The sequence below is a fragment of the Pundamilia nyererei genome, unplaced genomic scaffold (genome assembly GCF_000239375.1).
Source record: "Pundamilia nyererei isolate P.nyererei 1_Seehausen unplaced genomic scaffold, PunNye1.0 scaffold00093, whole genome shotgun sequence".
Lineage (NCBI taxonomy): Eukaryota > Metazoa > Chordata > Actinopteri > Cichliformes > Cichlidae > Pundamilia > Pundamilia nyererei.
Window position 1 is genome coordinate 1,843,599 of NW_005187494.1, and position 15,709 is coordinate 1,859,307.

The 15,709-nt window shown below is 40.0% G+C and overlaps 1 protein-coding gene across 1 annotated transcript; it reads right to left on the minus strand.

Annotated features, from left to right (window-relative positions):
• Positions 1 to 30: 30 nt before the first annotated feature.
• On the minus strand, positions 31 to 9,999 carry eif3eb (eukaryotic translation initiation factor 3, subunit E, b). Its single transcript, XM_005739781.2, has 13 exons — positions 9,843 to 9,999; positions 9,241 to 9,358; positions 8,446 to 8,563; positions 8,257 to 8,299; positions 7,048 to 7,152; positions 6,802 to 6,927; positions 5,215 to 5,339; positions 4,766 to 4,892; positions 4,574 to 4,675; positions 1,781 to 1,890; positions 1,394 to 1,496; positions 1,082 to 1,216; positions 31 to 373 (listed from the first exon to the last, which is right to left on the minus strand). Exons 1-13 carry the CDS (start codon positions 9,930 to 9,932, stop codon positions 335 to 337), a joined length of 1,341 nt encoding a protein of 446 aa, XP_005739838.1. The 5' UTR covers positions 9,933 to 9,999; the 3' UTR covers positions 31 to 334.
• Between the last annotated feature and the right edge of the window lie 5,710 nt (positions 10,000 to 15,709).

Sequence of the window (15,709 nt, forward strand, 5' to 3'; positions counted from 1 at the left end):
GTGGCTGAAAGACGACATAGGACATCAATAAAGGGGGGGGCAGAAATCTTTAATGTAAACTGTCATGTAGGCTTTTAGATGATTACTTTCAGAGTGCAAGGAAATAAGCTTCATCTTAAAAAACAAATAAAAATAAATCTACTGATAGCAGATTATAAATAGGTTATCATGTAACATCTTGAGTGTCAATAAGCTGCCTCGCTTCATTGCTTTATTGTTCAATGACAGGCAGTTAAATAAAAACGGTGGATAAACTGACAAATCTGTCAATAAAAAGCTTCAATAACATCCCGAGAGGCTTCCGAATCTTCCTGATGCTCATTTCAGCTCATGCTCAGTAGAAGCCGGAGTCCTGAGCAGCCCAGTTTGGTGTCTGAGGAAATGACACAAAAAAAAAAAAAACACATCAAAAAGAGAACAAACACAAAGGTAACAAGAAATTTGTTCCAAATTAGGAACCATCACAATAAAAAATACCTGCCAGCTATTCTGTCAAACTGACTGACAGCTGTGAAAAAAGTTCACATTAAAATAATAAAATCTTACAAAAACTACTGAAGTACTGCAAAATTAAAAAAGGAAAAGAAAACCAGGAGCCATAATTATAACGAACTGAGACAAATACAATGAGATATATGCTCCCGTTTTTCCACATTTATCCACCAGAGGGCAGTAGCACGAAGGAAAAGCGTCTGACACATGATTAGGCAGGTGAGACACATTTGTATCTTTAAATACAAACACAAACGTTTGCATTTTAAATTGTGTTTTAATTCACTTGTCCCAATATGTTTTTTTAAAAATGAAATGACAGATGAGTGATCATACTTACTGTTGTCCTGCACAGATAAAAATCCTGCAGTATTCACTCAGGCTTGAATAAAATACTGAATAGAAATGATGGTTTGCTGCCAGCGTTACAATCAAATGCTGTCATGATGTTTGCAAGAAAATTTAGTTTTCTTAACTTTGTTGGACCAAACAGAAATGCTTCACTGTGCTGTTCATTTTGTCTTCCAGCAACAACAAACACGACCAATGGGTGACATCTTTTAATCCCTGTGCAAAGTCCTCAGATTACCTCGTTCCTGCTGCTGTGTGCCAGCTTTTTCTCAATGTTCATCGCCAACATCTGGCTGCGGAAGGACAAGCTCTTGGTCTTCTCGATCACCTGTTGGTACGGCGACACTGCGTTGTTGCCCATCACGACGTGACCCTGAGAAACACTCGCAGGAATTAATATTTCCCCCCTCAAGGACTGATTTTAAAGTACTTCAAAAATAGCGCTCTGACAAGCAAATAAATACACAGTGTTACTACTCAAATCAGCAGTCATGGCTGTTTACGCTCAGTGATTTGAAGCTCATCTGGATCAGCGAATGCAGAGCCTCACCAGTTTTGAGTCGATCTTGGCATCAAGTCTGGCGTTACGGATGAGGTTGACGATCCACCTCTCCGCCTCCTCAGGCGTCATGTTGAGTTTGTCTGCCAGCATGCTGGGAGGAGAGAGTGAAAGAGGACGAGGCGTTTCATTTCAGTAAATATCCTCTGGTTAAATCCAAAAGTCTGCTTTTGAATATACTTTAAAAGAACAAGGACACGAGGTTAAAAAAACAAAGTAAATAAATATGGGAGCACAGAGGTCAAACAAGTTCAGAATATGAATCAACTGGGCACAAAAAGTTTACAGATTTTGTAGGTTTAAAAAAAATAAAACTTTTCCTCTAAAAGCAATTATAACTTCAGAAATAAAGACACTGCATAAAAACCCCTGACATACTTGATGCTGATGCACTGATGAATGCGGCAAAAGGTTTCAAAGATGAAGAGTCGGGCATTCTCGATGAAGTCCTCCAGACAAGCGACCAGAAAGAAGTCGTTCACAAGAACCTGACAGGGACAAAAACACCAGAGTGGTGAGCATCCATCAGGGTTTATACATACCAGGAACAAACAGTAGAAGACAGAATGTTCTACAAATGAGCAATTTTTAGTTCCCCTCTGCCAAATACAGGGTTTGCTTTTCAGTAAACACACGCAAGGAAATAACTACATTTCTGCCCCGAAAGATTACAACCCTCACCCTGCAGTGCTGAAAAGGTGCGTATATTCAGAGCATAATAACACCACCACATGGCAGCCACACATGATGTGCAGGCAAATATTTTCTGTGGTTTAGATCTTCAGCTACTGGTTATTCAAACCTGCATATTAAAATATCTCAGTGAAAACCATCCAAGTAACGATGCAGCACACATTTCTACAGAGGCTTTTTTTGTATAATCACACAGGGCTGTCAGAACTCGCAGCTGAAGTAAGTAATGCTTATATATTTACAGCAGACAGCAGTGGATGGCACAGCCCTTGGTTTTCCTCACGTTTGTGGGAGTGAGCCTCAAACCAAAATCAGGACCTTGCTAGTGGGCGATGCCCACCATCTGTTAAAAATAAATCAAAATACTGGTGCTAGAAGAAAATACGCACCATAGAAAAAAATCCTTCCAGCAAAATGCCTTTATGAAACAGTGTCGTACATGTATGTAAATTATGCATTAATGTGCTTAATAATCAGTTCATGTGTGTGTGTTGCTTCTGAAGTGGTTTTTCTTACATATTATATATATAAAGTGCTACAAGATGTTAATGCGCGTTTATCATCAGCCTCAGTACCAATAATATACTACTTTCCATGTTTTGGTAAATTTAGTTTTAAATGGTTACTTCTAACACATCTCAGCTTCATCACTAAGCAGCTATGTGCAGGGCTGTGGTAATCTCTCTACAGTTAAAAACATCCATGCTTTTTAAAACCCACAGTGTTTTGACAGATCAGTGGAAAACAGCTTTTTTTAAATGACCCCACACACACACCTTTGACATCAAATATTTTGCCAAAGGACAAAAAAGACAATGAGAGGCATCACACCGGTGTTTGTTGTTGAGACTATTTTTATATTGTATATGTTGTTTATTATATTAGGTGCATTTGTCACATGTTGAGTTTGAATAGTTTGTTGTAAAAGAGATCTTTCTATTAAAAACGAAATAAAAACACAAAAGGAGCATTACAAAAGTAATTAGCTCAGGTTGTACATAGCGCACTGAATCAACTCCACACTTTCACAGTAAACTCTGCAGACGCCACATTTACACATTTAAGTCCTGCTTTCTTTCATTTAGTGCCTGAGAGCTGTTTGATCTGCTGGTCTGTCTGCTATCGACTGACGAAGCTGTGGATGGTGCTTGTCCAAGCAATATTTAAGACCGTTTAAAGAACCGCTTAATACAGAAGCTAGTTGTGTCCTGTGTTGATCACTACAGACTTATTTGGGAAATTCTGTCACGCATTTCTTTGACTTGAGGTTATGACAGCAATGCATCAGAGCTGGTAAAGCAGAGTCTTTACTAAAAACTAACCACTCACAACAACACTGGTTAAGATTTATAGAATCTCATTCTTGCAGCTACGTACGGTACACAGTATTTAACTCCATCGTCATGACTAAATTTAACCCACACGGACAGTCGGCCCTTTTAACCATCACTGGAGAGCACAAAACAGTTTTTTTAAAACCTACCAACATCATTCAAATCCCTAATGATTAGAAATCTGTCACTAAACACAGAGTACTACTAGGCTGCGACTGCATTTCTACAAAAATAAAAGCGGCAGTGCAGAGGAAGGATGTTTGAGCGATCTCAAACTTCCAAGAGTTTAGATTTATGAACACACCGATGACAAACAGATGATATTGTGGTTTCATTTCGCAAACAGCTGTTGTGTAATAAATTAAGTCACTCACCACTTCAGCCTTCAGTTTATTTACCACACTGAAGCAGCTTGCTAGCTCACTGATTGTTTTCATATTTCATAGAGGACACGAAGCAGGGCCGTGCAGACATCAACTACTTCCTGTCAATCAAGTTCTCAACAAGACTTTAATCCTCAAACTGCACACCGCAAAACAAAAGCAATCATGTTTATACAGTAATTAAGACAAGTTTTTGATCTCCAGAGAAAGAAAAATTAAAAATGTAAATTTATATCCTCTTGAGTGTTACAAACCAACAGAATCCATGACAACAGACTTTCTTAATGAACTATCTTCATTCTTCCATCATTGCGCTCACTCTGCGTATCTGACAGGATAGTTGAAGGCTTTGCCAGCGCTGCATAATTTATACAAGAGAGGTTAAAAGCGAATTGATGAGAGTGCTTCGAGAATGTGCAAAGTGGTCCCCGAGCACAACTGCAAAATAGAAGTCAAGGGTTTTTAAAGAGAAGGCAACAGAGTCCGAAATCTGACAGCTGTTCCGCTTTGAAAATCAAACTGAATAAAAGTAAGAGCCAGCAAATCAGGCCAGACATGGATTTGCTTGGGTTGAATAGCTGCAAAGTTAAATGCCTGGGACTCAGGAGATCACAGCACCAAGGCTGAGGGGGGCTTCATATCACCCCTCAGTCCCAGCTGACAGCCAACTTTTGTGGGGCGATTTAGGCCTGTGCACGATGACAAAAGCACACCGTCAAAGACGAAAAACTGAACGAGGACGCTCCGGATGCTTTTCTTACCGACTCGCACTCCCTCAGCTTCTTCTGTGCGCTGTCGAAGTCGAAGTTCACGTAGAGACACTCCACAAACTCCGTGATTGGGTCCTTGTATGTGTAGGACTCCTTCAGGCGTGAGAGAGAAGCCATCATGTTGATTAAGTCCTCAAGGCACATTTGAAATAATTACTATAATCAACAGTTTCTCGGTCTTACCTGTTGGATGACTTTCACCAAGTCCTTGAGAACTTGCCTGCGCTTTCGTACATCTTTGTTGGTGATGACTGCGGTTGTGAGATATCGCAGGATATGCGGGCACATTGTCTGGATGGCATTCAGGTATCTGAAAAGCACAAAGGCAGCACGGAGCCAGACAAAAGTTATTCTTCACAATTAATTTGGTAGTATCAGCAGTCATTATATTTCAAAAAAGAACCAAGAAAATGCATTCACATAAAGAGAAACTGATAATACAAAAGTAAGGTGGCCGTCAAACTAGTAATATCTTCAATAATGTTCAAAGGTTTAAAAAATGATGTCCAAATGTCCTTGAGGATGGAACATCCAACATAAGCAGATGACCGCATCAGTGGCCTGAGCACAAGCCTGGCATTATATTAGAAAGATGACTGTTCTGTGATATAACTGATTATACAGTGACTCACTGAGGCTGGTAGAGGAAGAGCTCGATTATGTTGTCCCTGCCTTTCGGATGGTTGAAGAACACAAAGAGGGACCAGTGAATGAGCCAGGTCCTCTGCTGGAGTGACTGGAGTGGAGAGCTCACAGACTGAAAGGAAACACAACAAAAAACATGAGAAAATGTGACATCAGGCCGGGGTTTCCCGCAGCATACGGCAAACACAACCACACGCCAGGCATCAGCACAGCTTGGTCTGTATACCAGGGATTATTTCGGACGTTTTGCCACTATAAACCTAAAACCAACAACTACACAGGAGTTTAAAAAGAAGAACATGAAAAAACATCCTAGAAGATGCACATATGGTATACATGTGAAAATCCCTGGGGACTTCCTTCTGGAGTTATCACTTTCACAAGATTTTCAGAAAGGTTGACCTTCGACCCCAAACTTGAGGTCAGGTCACTGAAATTCGACTCTTCCAAGATTAGTAGATGCACCTACGGTATCAATTTTAAAATCCCACATGGCCTTATTGTCAAGTTATCGCATTCACAAACTTCTCCCATCTGTATTTTACAGCTGAGATAAAAAGCTGAAAACAGGCAAATGCTCTGACTTCACACGGTTTTATCTGTCCGCCAATACCAATCAAGTAGTGTGCGCTAATGAATGTGGGGAAAAAACATTCATTGCTGCCTGCAAGCAGCATTAAATGTGACTCAGTAAGTTAGTTTCTATTCATGATGAAAGTGAGAAATCAGGTGTACCGTCCTCCCTTCTAAAGCTGGGCTACAGTAGCCGAAGGCCTGGATTTTACTCTGCTGTGGACACGAAAAGCTGGAGACCCGACGGCCGAGTAGTCATTCCTCTTATACTTCTTTAAAGTTGACTGTCTGTTCCCATGCATGCTTGGTGTACTGTAATATGAACAAGTTGGCACAATCACAAAGAACAGGCAGACACCCAGACGTCTGTGTGGACCCTCACGCTCACTGTCAGATGCTGAAATTTATGTCACAGGGACCCAAGCAAACCCAAGGGTAAAAGGGTAAAACACACTTTAATCATGCTTAACCAGGATTTGGTGCTTTCTTATTTTATATTCACATAAACGTGGAAAACAAACCACCTGGAAACTCTTTCTATGGCCTCTCATGAACAGCATGGTTGGCCAGAGCTTTTAAGCTTTGCTGCCAGTGTGACTCAAGATTCACAAAACTGAGGCCTCGGTCACACTACAGCCCCTTTTCCATTAGTACCTAATTGGATCGACTCACCGCGGTTCATCATAGTTTTCAGGGTTTTCCATTAGGTCACAGTACCTGCTACCAAAACCTGCTCAGCTGGGGCTCCAAGTGATCTGAGCAAATACTAAAAATGTAACATTGATGTGCCACTGATTGGCTGTCGATGAGTCGTGAGAGCATCGCATTCACGAAAATCGAAACTGCCATTTTTGAAACCCAGCAACGAGTGAAATGCTACAAAAATAATGGCGTGGTCCCAAGTCTTACGAAAAGCCACAGACCGAGCAGCAGGTATATCGTCGCCTGTTTGCCAATCAGAAAAGCATCTTAATACACAATCTTTTTAATTATTTTCTTACATTGTTGTCGATAGTTTCCCTTAGACGAGTGAGATCCTCCATGGCTGCTTCCCAGTTCTGCATCAGGATCTCAGAAGCCAATTTTCCCCACAGGGAGCTCAGTGCGTTCCTGTCTGTTGAGGGGACCTGAGCAGATAGCAACAAGTTATCAAAATCAAACCACACCAAGTGCTGTTTAAGAAAAATTAAAGGCATCCAACTTCATATTTACTACACAGTGTATAATTTTTTAAGTTCACATCTTACCAAGACGCGGAAGAAGTAGAGGTATTCTGCAGCCCCAGAGTAGTTACCGCATTCATACTGGAATTTGGCGTACTTGTAAAGAGTATCCAGATATTCTTGACGAAACTAGGAAGTAAAATATAGGCGATTAAAATGGAAGCTACATTTCACTGAGTTCTTCCATCAGTACCTGTACGATAATAAAACTGTCTTGAAGCACAATCAGGAAACTTGGTAATAAAATCCCCCAAAGTTGATTCTGTTAACCTGCGTTTTCACTCAATTCAAACGAACGTCTTCAGTCTCAGATGATTTCTCACAGCCTTATAAACAATGCTGCTGAATAACGACAGAAACCAGCACCACTGATGTTAGCTGAGACCAAAGAAGCCTCTTGGATGAGCGATGAAATCCAAACGAACAAAATCAACTTTTGGGATAAAACTGTCATTTTTAAAAAGGCATAACATATCAAGTGGGGATGTGCGTAAGTAGTCAATTAAATGCTTAAATGCTGAGTAATGGTTCAAATTGCCTTTACATACAGGCACAATATTCATAATGTTTAACACTGTCTCATTTATTCTGTTTTCAGACTACTAGGGTTATCATCTGATCTTGTTTTTCTCCTGTTTAACTAGTCGATTATACATCCTCTTGATTCAGACTAAAATGAAAATTATATTAAGTCTACAGCTGTGCAGTACAGTGAAATCAATGCTGCATGTTTAAAAAGTGCTACCATCAATTTCCTCTCTAAGAAATCTGACAGGGAGAGGCTGGAAAGCTGACAGCAAGTGGCTGATTAGTGAATGTGGCAGCATCTTTCATCTTTTTTAGTAAAACAAAGCCCTCCCCTCCCTGACAACAAGCCCCCTTTTCTAATGCACACGATGTGGACAATGCTGGCATGCACTGACTAGTCGGTAATAAGAACTGTAATTTATCTGTACATTAGATTAAAAGACTAAAATTAAGGAAAGAAATTAATTAGAAAGCAACAAGTATTTACTCTGATTTTTGAATTAGTAATGAGCACACTGGTGCATCATGTTTGATGTTTAAGGATTCACAGATTTGGATAACAGTCCTGCTGGCTCACCGTGACAGCTGGTTGTTATGGAAACTAAAGCACACATCTAGCTCCCAACTTCCAAGATTAAAATGCAGTGCACCTTTTACCAAATATGAAACACATTGTGCATACACAGCTAACATTTAAATACTCACATTGTGCTTTTCTGACAGATAGTCAAACAGCATCCTCCCATCCCTGGTGAAGATTAAAACAAACAGATGAGACGATGTCAAACAGCTAGACGACTTTCACAGATCACATAAATAAAATCACAAGAGTAATCTGATCAGAGCTGCAGTGAAGAATGAACAAGGCTTCTGAGAGAGATTAATTTTTTTGACCTCGTGGACTGCATCTGTCGAGTGGTCTCCGGGTCTTCAAACATCTTGACGATTGGCTCCGTCTCTGACTGGAGCTGCTTCAGCTGGGCCACTACAGTACTTCTCTTCTCCCTTAAAGCTGAAGCAGAACAATAAAACACATCAAAAACAAATCAGCAGCAGGTAGACAGATTTACTTTGGATGAAAACAAATAAATGAATGCAGGACACTACAAAACCAAAGCAAAATGTTCCCTTTAAATGTAACTTAAAAATAACTTTAACCACCTAAGTTCATATTATGTTACTAATATTTCATGATCTCTTAACTCTAAACTGTCCAAGTGTGATTCATCAGTAGTTGGACAGTAATTAAAGTTACACTACAAAGGTCTGGCTTCTATGCTAAACTTTGCTTAAACTTAAAGATTAAGGAAACAATACATAAGATAAGAGGGTTTTCTCCTAGATCAAAAGGGGCCTTTGGGGTTGACCAAACACATAACAATGGTTGGTTCCCGTATAGTTAAAATAAAGAGTTTGTGTTACCATAAAGCACATTATGGTAACACATTTAAATAACTAAAATGCATTTAAGCTTTACTAAATTAAACCTGACTCAATTATTTAAGTGGAAAATCAAGAGCGCTTTGTTTTATTCACAAGAAAACTGTATAACTCAGGAAAAACCATTGCTAGCTTAAAGAGTCTGTAACCCATCTGTGGTGAGAGGCATTGTGAACAAATCAAATGCGTCTGTGGTACAACATTTCTTACTGTGTTGTAACAAAGCAAAGTGTTGAGTTGTTTTCTTACAGTGTGGGATTTCCTTGTCCGGATACAGATTTTTGTACACATCCATGGCGAAATCCACCATGTTTGTGTCGCTGAGTAGGTCCAGCTTTCCCTGGAGGAGTTCCTTCTCATTGTAGATCTGTTACAACAACACACATATTCACAGGATTGGTTCCCTTTGAAACGCGAATTCAAATAATGAAACACCGGCATAAACGCTCTTTAATAGCGCCAGGATTATCACAGTAGACACGTGAATGGGGTTCCTCCCATTCAGTCAGCTGTTATGCTATGTGCTCACTATAGTCGCTAAGCTATAAGCTAACACGCGGGGTAACAATCATAAGCCAGTTACCTACTGCATGCCCGTTTTATACATTTTCTAACCACTTATGGTGTCTACAACTAGCATTAAAACAATAATCTGGTTATAAAGGACTAAAGTGTATACCCAGTTGCAAACTAGCTGTTAGCTGCTAGATGACCGGCTTTCTAACGTGACTGTTAGCCAGTTAGCTCGCTAGGTCGCATCGCTGCAGGCCACAATCATATTTCACCCTATAAACCCCGCCAATAAACAACTGCATTTTACTTTTACACATATCACGCAAAAACCTCCATACCTCTTTCACAGACAAGAACTCCAGCAAAGGGAAAACCAAATGCCGGTCCAGAAAATGTGCAATCTTGGTGGTGAGATCGTACTCTGCCATCTTGACTGGCTTCAAAAGCAAACTTTATTAACAAAAGAGCGACAACAAGGCTCTGCTAGAGAAACTCAGAGCCCCGCCCCGACCTAGAGACCGCTAAAGCGACGTCATCACATTTCCGGTGAGCGCTTCATTCATTTTGGCTCCTGAGTCCAGCTATCTATCTATTCATCTATCCTTGCCTGTCTTCATTTGGTTAACCATTAATTAAATAGCCATTAATTAAAGTATATAAAAATAATTTAATGTTGACTTTTAAGCCCGCTCTGTGCTCGCAACAAAATATAGTTGAAATTTTTTGCCACTGTGCGCCCCCGGTTGTGACCTGAGGTCCTCGACCAAGGCTCTGGTGGCCATCCCACAGTCTGGGCTGAGAACCAAGCAGGCTTTTCCTGTCAGGACACCCACTCTCTGCAACAACATCCCTGAGGAGATCAACAAGCTCACTATCAACTTTTAAATCCATCTTAAAGACATATTTTTATAACCAGACTTACTATTCTGCTAGTGAGTTTTTAAAAGGTCTTAATTTTTATTTGTTTTAAATTTTCGTCTTTGATTTCCACTTTTCTTTCCCTCTGTTTCAGCATTCCCAGCCCTAATGTTGTTTCACTTTTATCTCTTCTTAAATATTTTATGTGTTGTTTGTTGAAGCACTTTGTAACTTTGTTTAGATTTTTTTTATTTTAATTGGTAAGAAAAAGTCATGAAAGACATTAGCAAAGTTGTAAGTGCACATACTGTAAAAATTAGGTAAATGAGAGATAAGAGGTTAAAAATTAAAAGAAGAAAAAAACCCCTCTTTATCCACAGACAAATGGCAACAGGTAAAAAACAAACAACAACAATGAATGGGCTCATTAAAAACAAACAAACAAATGACTAAAACTGGTCTACTCTTCTTTTTCATTATCTAACTAAGATCGAATTATTCTCATATTTGCCTAATGAATACTCCAAATCAGCCTAAGCAAACCATTGGCAGGTCAAAAGATAATTCCTGTCAGTGATAATTAGATGTTCTGCTTAAGATCATTGGGCACTTGCATTCTTAAATCTGAAACATATTACCTACCTAAATATTGCTGTACACCAAATGCTCCCTAGTGAGATGTAGTATGCAGTCAAATATTTAATCAGTAGTCTTCCCAGCGGGTCACAGTTTATTACAAGATAGATATCTGGAGTCCCTGCTGATCCTATCTACTCAGCTCAGTTTTTAGTTTGTATTCTGAGGTTGCATAATGTTTTCTGCAGCAAGAAATATCAAAGAATCCACCTCATATAGCTCTGATAATGTCACCGTGTCTCTGTAAGTAATCCAACCACATGAATGCACGATTGGTTTCCGAGCTCAAGCTGTGTGCTGGTCTGTGTTATTACAGATTCAGATGGTTATCCTCTGTAGCTGTTAGGCAAACTCCAGACAACCTGAAACATGATGCACTAAATGTTTCTGACTTGGCACGAGGTAAAGACACCTTTCAAATAAGTAAAACTACAAGAAAAAAAACATCTTTTTTATTGTTGAATTGTGAGTGACTGTATTTTTCACATTTTTAGAGAAGCACTGGGCTTAATCTGAAAGGGTGTTCATTTAATGTATTCTGAAACATTTTGGAGTCTTTGTGCTCCGTGTACATGCAGGCAACCAGAATGAGTCTCTGCTGTTTTACTGACCCCCCCGAGGTCAGAAAAGGGGCCGGTTAGGCAGGTAGCAGCTGTCACCACAGCCGGGACTGTGATATCAGAAATGTGGGTCATTGAGTTCATCAGCATCAGTTAATGAGCAAGAAAAAAAAGCACTCCTCAGCCCACCGGGGTTGTTACCAGCTTGAACCAGCTCTCATCAAGTCAATACTCATGGAGGAAGATCCGTTCTCTTCAGGGAGGAAGTATTGGTTGTATCCTGACTCAGATGTTTTGTAGGAGCAGAGGAGGGTTGATTGCACACCTCTGAGCCTCTGAGGCTGCCAGAAAACCAATGATGAGGGAAAGATGGCTCAGCCCAAAGCCAACGTGAGTTCATTTATCTCAATACAAGAGATCAAGGAGCATAAAAAAGGTCTTAGAAATCAAAAATGTTCAAATCCAACTATTACTACATCATGATCCCTGGCAACCTATAGAGGATGCATATAAATGGTCGAAAAACTATAGCTGATGACCCAAAATGCACAAATTGAACAAAATAAAACTCAAATCAAATCAGAAAGAATGTGAAATTTGGAGGAAAGAGTGTGCTTTTCGGTCTGTCTTTGTTAGCATGTGATGGACTGGTGGCCTGTTGCTGCTTATAAGATAACACGTCTGACACACCGACCAAACAAGAGCAAATTTACTTTAAGTCTTGTTGCCCTCCAGAGCACCGTTTCAAGAAAATGTGTCCTTCAACCCATAAAATAGAGACAAAATGTTGTGCATTATCAGGTTTTCAGGTTTAAACTTCCTCCCACCTGGGCTTCACTACTCACACACTCACAATAACAGTAAAAGCATCTTCACGTTTATGTGCTTAATCATCGCTGTTTAATATTTGGTAGTAAATCAAACAGTAGGCTGGACATGTTTTACTTTCTGGTGCAATAGAAGAAAAATCAGATAATCATAATCAAGTCTTATGTCATCCACCGTAAAGCAGGGACGTCCTTAACAATTTTTATGAAAATTCATAGAGCATTTATTCTAGTATGGCGTCTAAGCCTCAGTGGAGGAGGGTTCTGGGCTTAAACCCAGGCAGGGCTCGCCTGTGTGTCCATGTTTGCTACTGAAACGTATGCTTTACTAATGTTGCCTTGGTCCAGGATTCCTGTGAAAGACAGAGATTAAAATCTTAATTTTAAGAGATTCGCTTCCTGGTAACAAATTTATTGAGGCATTTTATCCTCGACTGAAGTAATGGCAATGGCCTGTATTTGTATAGCGCTTTACTAGTCCCTAAGGACCCCAAAGCGCTTTACACAACCAGTCATCCACCCATTCACACACACAGTCCCACACTGGTGATGGCAAGCTACATTGTAGCCACAGCCACCCTGGGGCGCACTGAAGTGGTGAAATGATCAACAGACTAAAACCAGCAAACATATTTTTTTTATGGTGGAGGCAAACATTCGCAATTTGGCTTTTGGAGCTTCTTGGAGAGACTCGCTTTTTCTGTTATATGCTATCTAAAGCTCATTTTGCTATTCGAGGTAGTGAAACTGTTTCCTTGGTGTGTCTGCACAGATACAGTTAAGAGTTAAATGGAGACAGAAAAAGCTGCATATGTACAACTTTCAAAAAGTGCTCTCTCATCACTTTGCAGCTCTCTCTATTTTCTCAGAGGCCACAGGTCAGCAAAGACATTTTCATTGGCTTTTCACTACCAAGGCAATGAATTCCCACATGAGATCTGCATGGAAGAGGCTGTGCATGCCTTACTGTCGTACATAAAAAGCCGAGACTGAAGGAAACCACTTTCTTGATGGCAAGCATCCCCCCCCCCTTTCTCTCTGTCCATCTTAGAGGCCAAGACATATCCCAGATTTGATCTCAGTGGCTGGCAGCCTTCCACTTCCACTTCTTTTTATGAGAACAAGAGCCAGCTGGCTGTGGTGCACTTCGCAGAAGAAGCCAAGGATTTAATAAAGACAGAAGAGACACAAATTAAACTGATTAATGAGAGACAAAAGTAGCTTTCTATAAAAGATGTAATATTGCATGTCATATCCGCCCTTGGATGGCAATTCAAATTCAGTGATGCCCTCCTATGAGATTTACTATGTCCTCTACCAGGTGGCATACTGCACCACTGCTCTAAGGAGCCCATCAGGACCACAAGCATTACAGTCAAAGAATTTCCATGGTCTGATATTAAAGTAGTGGAAATAAAATAGCAAGATGAACAGTCTGTCACGGGGATGCTCGCCTCCCCCTGAACATCAACTTCCAATTCAGTTTCCACACAGTTTCACTGCTAACACAGTCTGCTGGGTGATGTTTACTCGTGCATTGGTAAGAAACAAGCCCAGTGATGGCTTGTGGCTTGTTAGGTGCACTTGCTGTGCTGCAGTCACCAGGCAACAGTGGTGAGACACTTCCTCACACTGCCCAGCCCTGTAAATACAAGATTTAAGTGACACTAAAGACAAAATAGAAAGAGCTGCTTGATTATTATTATTTACAATCACACTACTCCCTCATTTTAAGCAATTCTACCAAGAAAAACAAGCTAATATGTGGTTAGGGCCCCTCAGTTTTTTCCCCTGTGCGTTTGTGGCTGGAAGTCGACTATAACAGAAGAAAATGAGCAGTTACCTCTGAAAAGTGGCCTGAATAAACCCCCCCCAACAACCCGATACACCACAATCTGTGCAATAAATATGAATATGTCATTCTAAACGAGCAAAAATTCAAGGGGCACATAAGAGCCATCTTAGAACCTCGTGAAGCATCTATCGGCTGACGAATCTTATAATTTCGAGTGAGGCAATCTATAGCTACAGCTTTAAATGACGCATTGATTAGCAAAACAGTGACAGGGTTGGTAACTCTCTACTTACAAAATAAAAAGCAATTTAAATGTAAAAGCTCACTTTAATGCTGGTACAATGTTCCAGACCACCAGCTGGAACATGTGCCTCTCTGGTTACAGGAGTGCACACGCAGGAAAAAGTCCCGCAGACTTCTAACACACTAAAAATAATTTACTATTAGCTTCTCCCCTCTGGAAGGAGTCATAGAGCCCAGCTCAGTGTGCCAAAATGTTCCATATACCGGCAAACTTATGAAGATTTTAATCAGCCAAGAGACGGTGGGAAGCAATTTTAGTAAAATAACACTGCAACAATTATTGATGTCTGGTGTACTGGAGGTGGATAAAAGTCACTTTTATTGTTCCTTATAAAATAATAACAATGATTACGATACATTTTGAAACGCTTGTATGTTGTGTTACATTTTGAAACGATTAGGCTCGGCTTGGTACGCTTGGCTTCTTATAATCTCTTGGCACAGCAAAACACGTCTGCATTCTTCATACAGAGTGCAGCTGGTAGTTGTTGATATCACACTACATCTGTTGGTCGGAAAATGTTAAGCTGATTTCAGATTCGGAGCTTTGGACAAATATCAATCCACCCCAATTCAAAATACTAAAGTTAAGAAGAAAAATCAGGTCGAATGTGACTCATATTAAATCATATATTTAGTTTTGAAACATAGTGTAAGTGCTGTACATAAAGTCCTTCCAGTGTGGTCTAAGAACTGGTAGGCAATCAACTCATATTAGATGAGAATCTTTTAATTTCTTTCCAAGAAAGGTGCTCTAGTCTCCAAAACAGAAGGTTAGGGTTAAAGTAGCTAGGGTTATACCTCAAAATCTTTTAAAATACAGGCACATAAAAGCAGCTCTGTATATATTGAAGACACTCTCATACAATATTAATTCCAGTATTCTTGGCAGTGTCATGGATACAGCCTGTGCTTTGCTCTCTGTGTGTCTGAGTTCACTTCCAGCTATGTATCTCTATTCATCCTGTCAGTCTGTCCTCTTCAGTGTTTGTTTATAGAAAGCTTTTAAGATCTAGAGTCAAATATCTCATGTCAGCATCTATAGGTGATGCAGTTTATTGTCCTATATGTGTTATATGGATTACATTAAATCTGCATGTTATCGAGTTAAATCTAACATGGATATAAGGCACACAAGGTAAACTCATTCCACAAAAGTAAGACCCATTTTTGCTTTTTTCACCTGTCATGAAGATGCTTTTGTTAGTTGTTGTCAACGCTTGTCA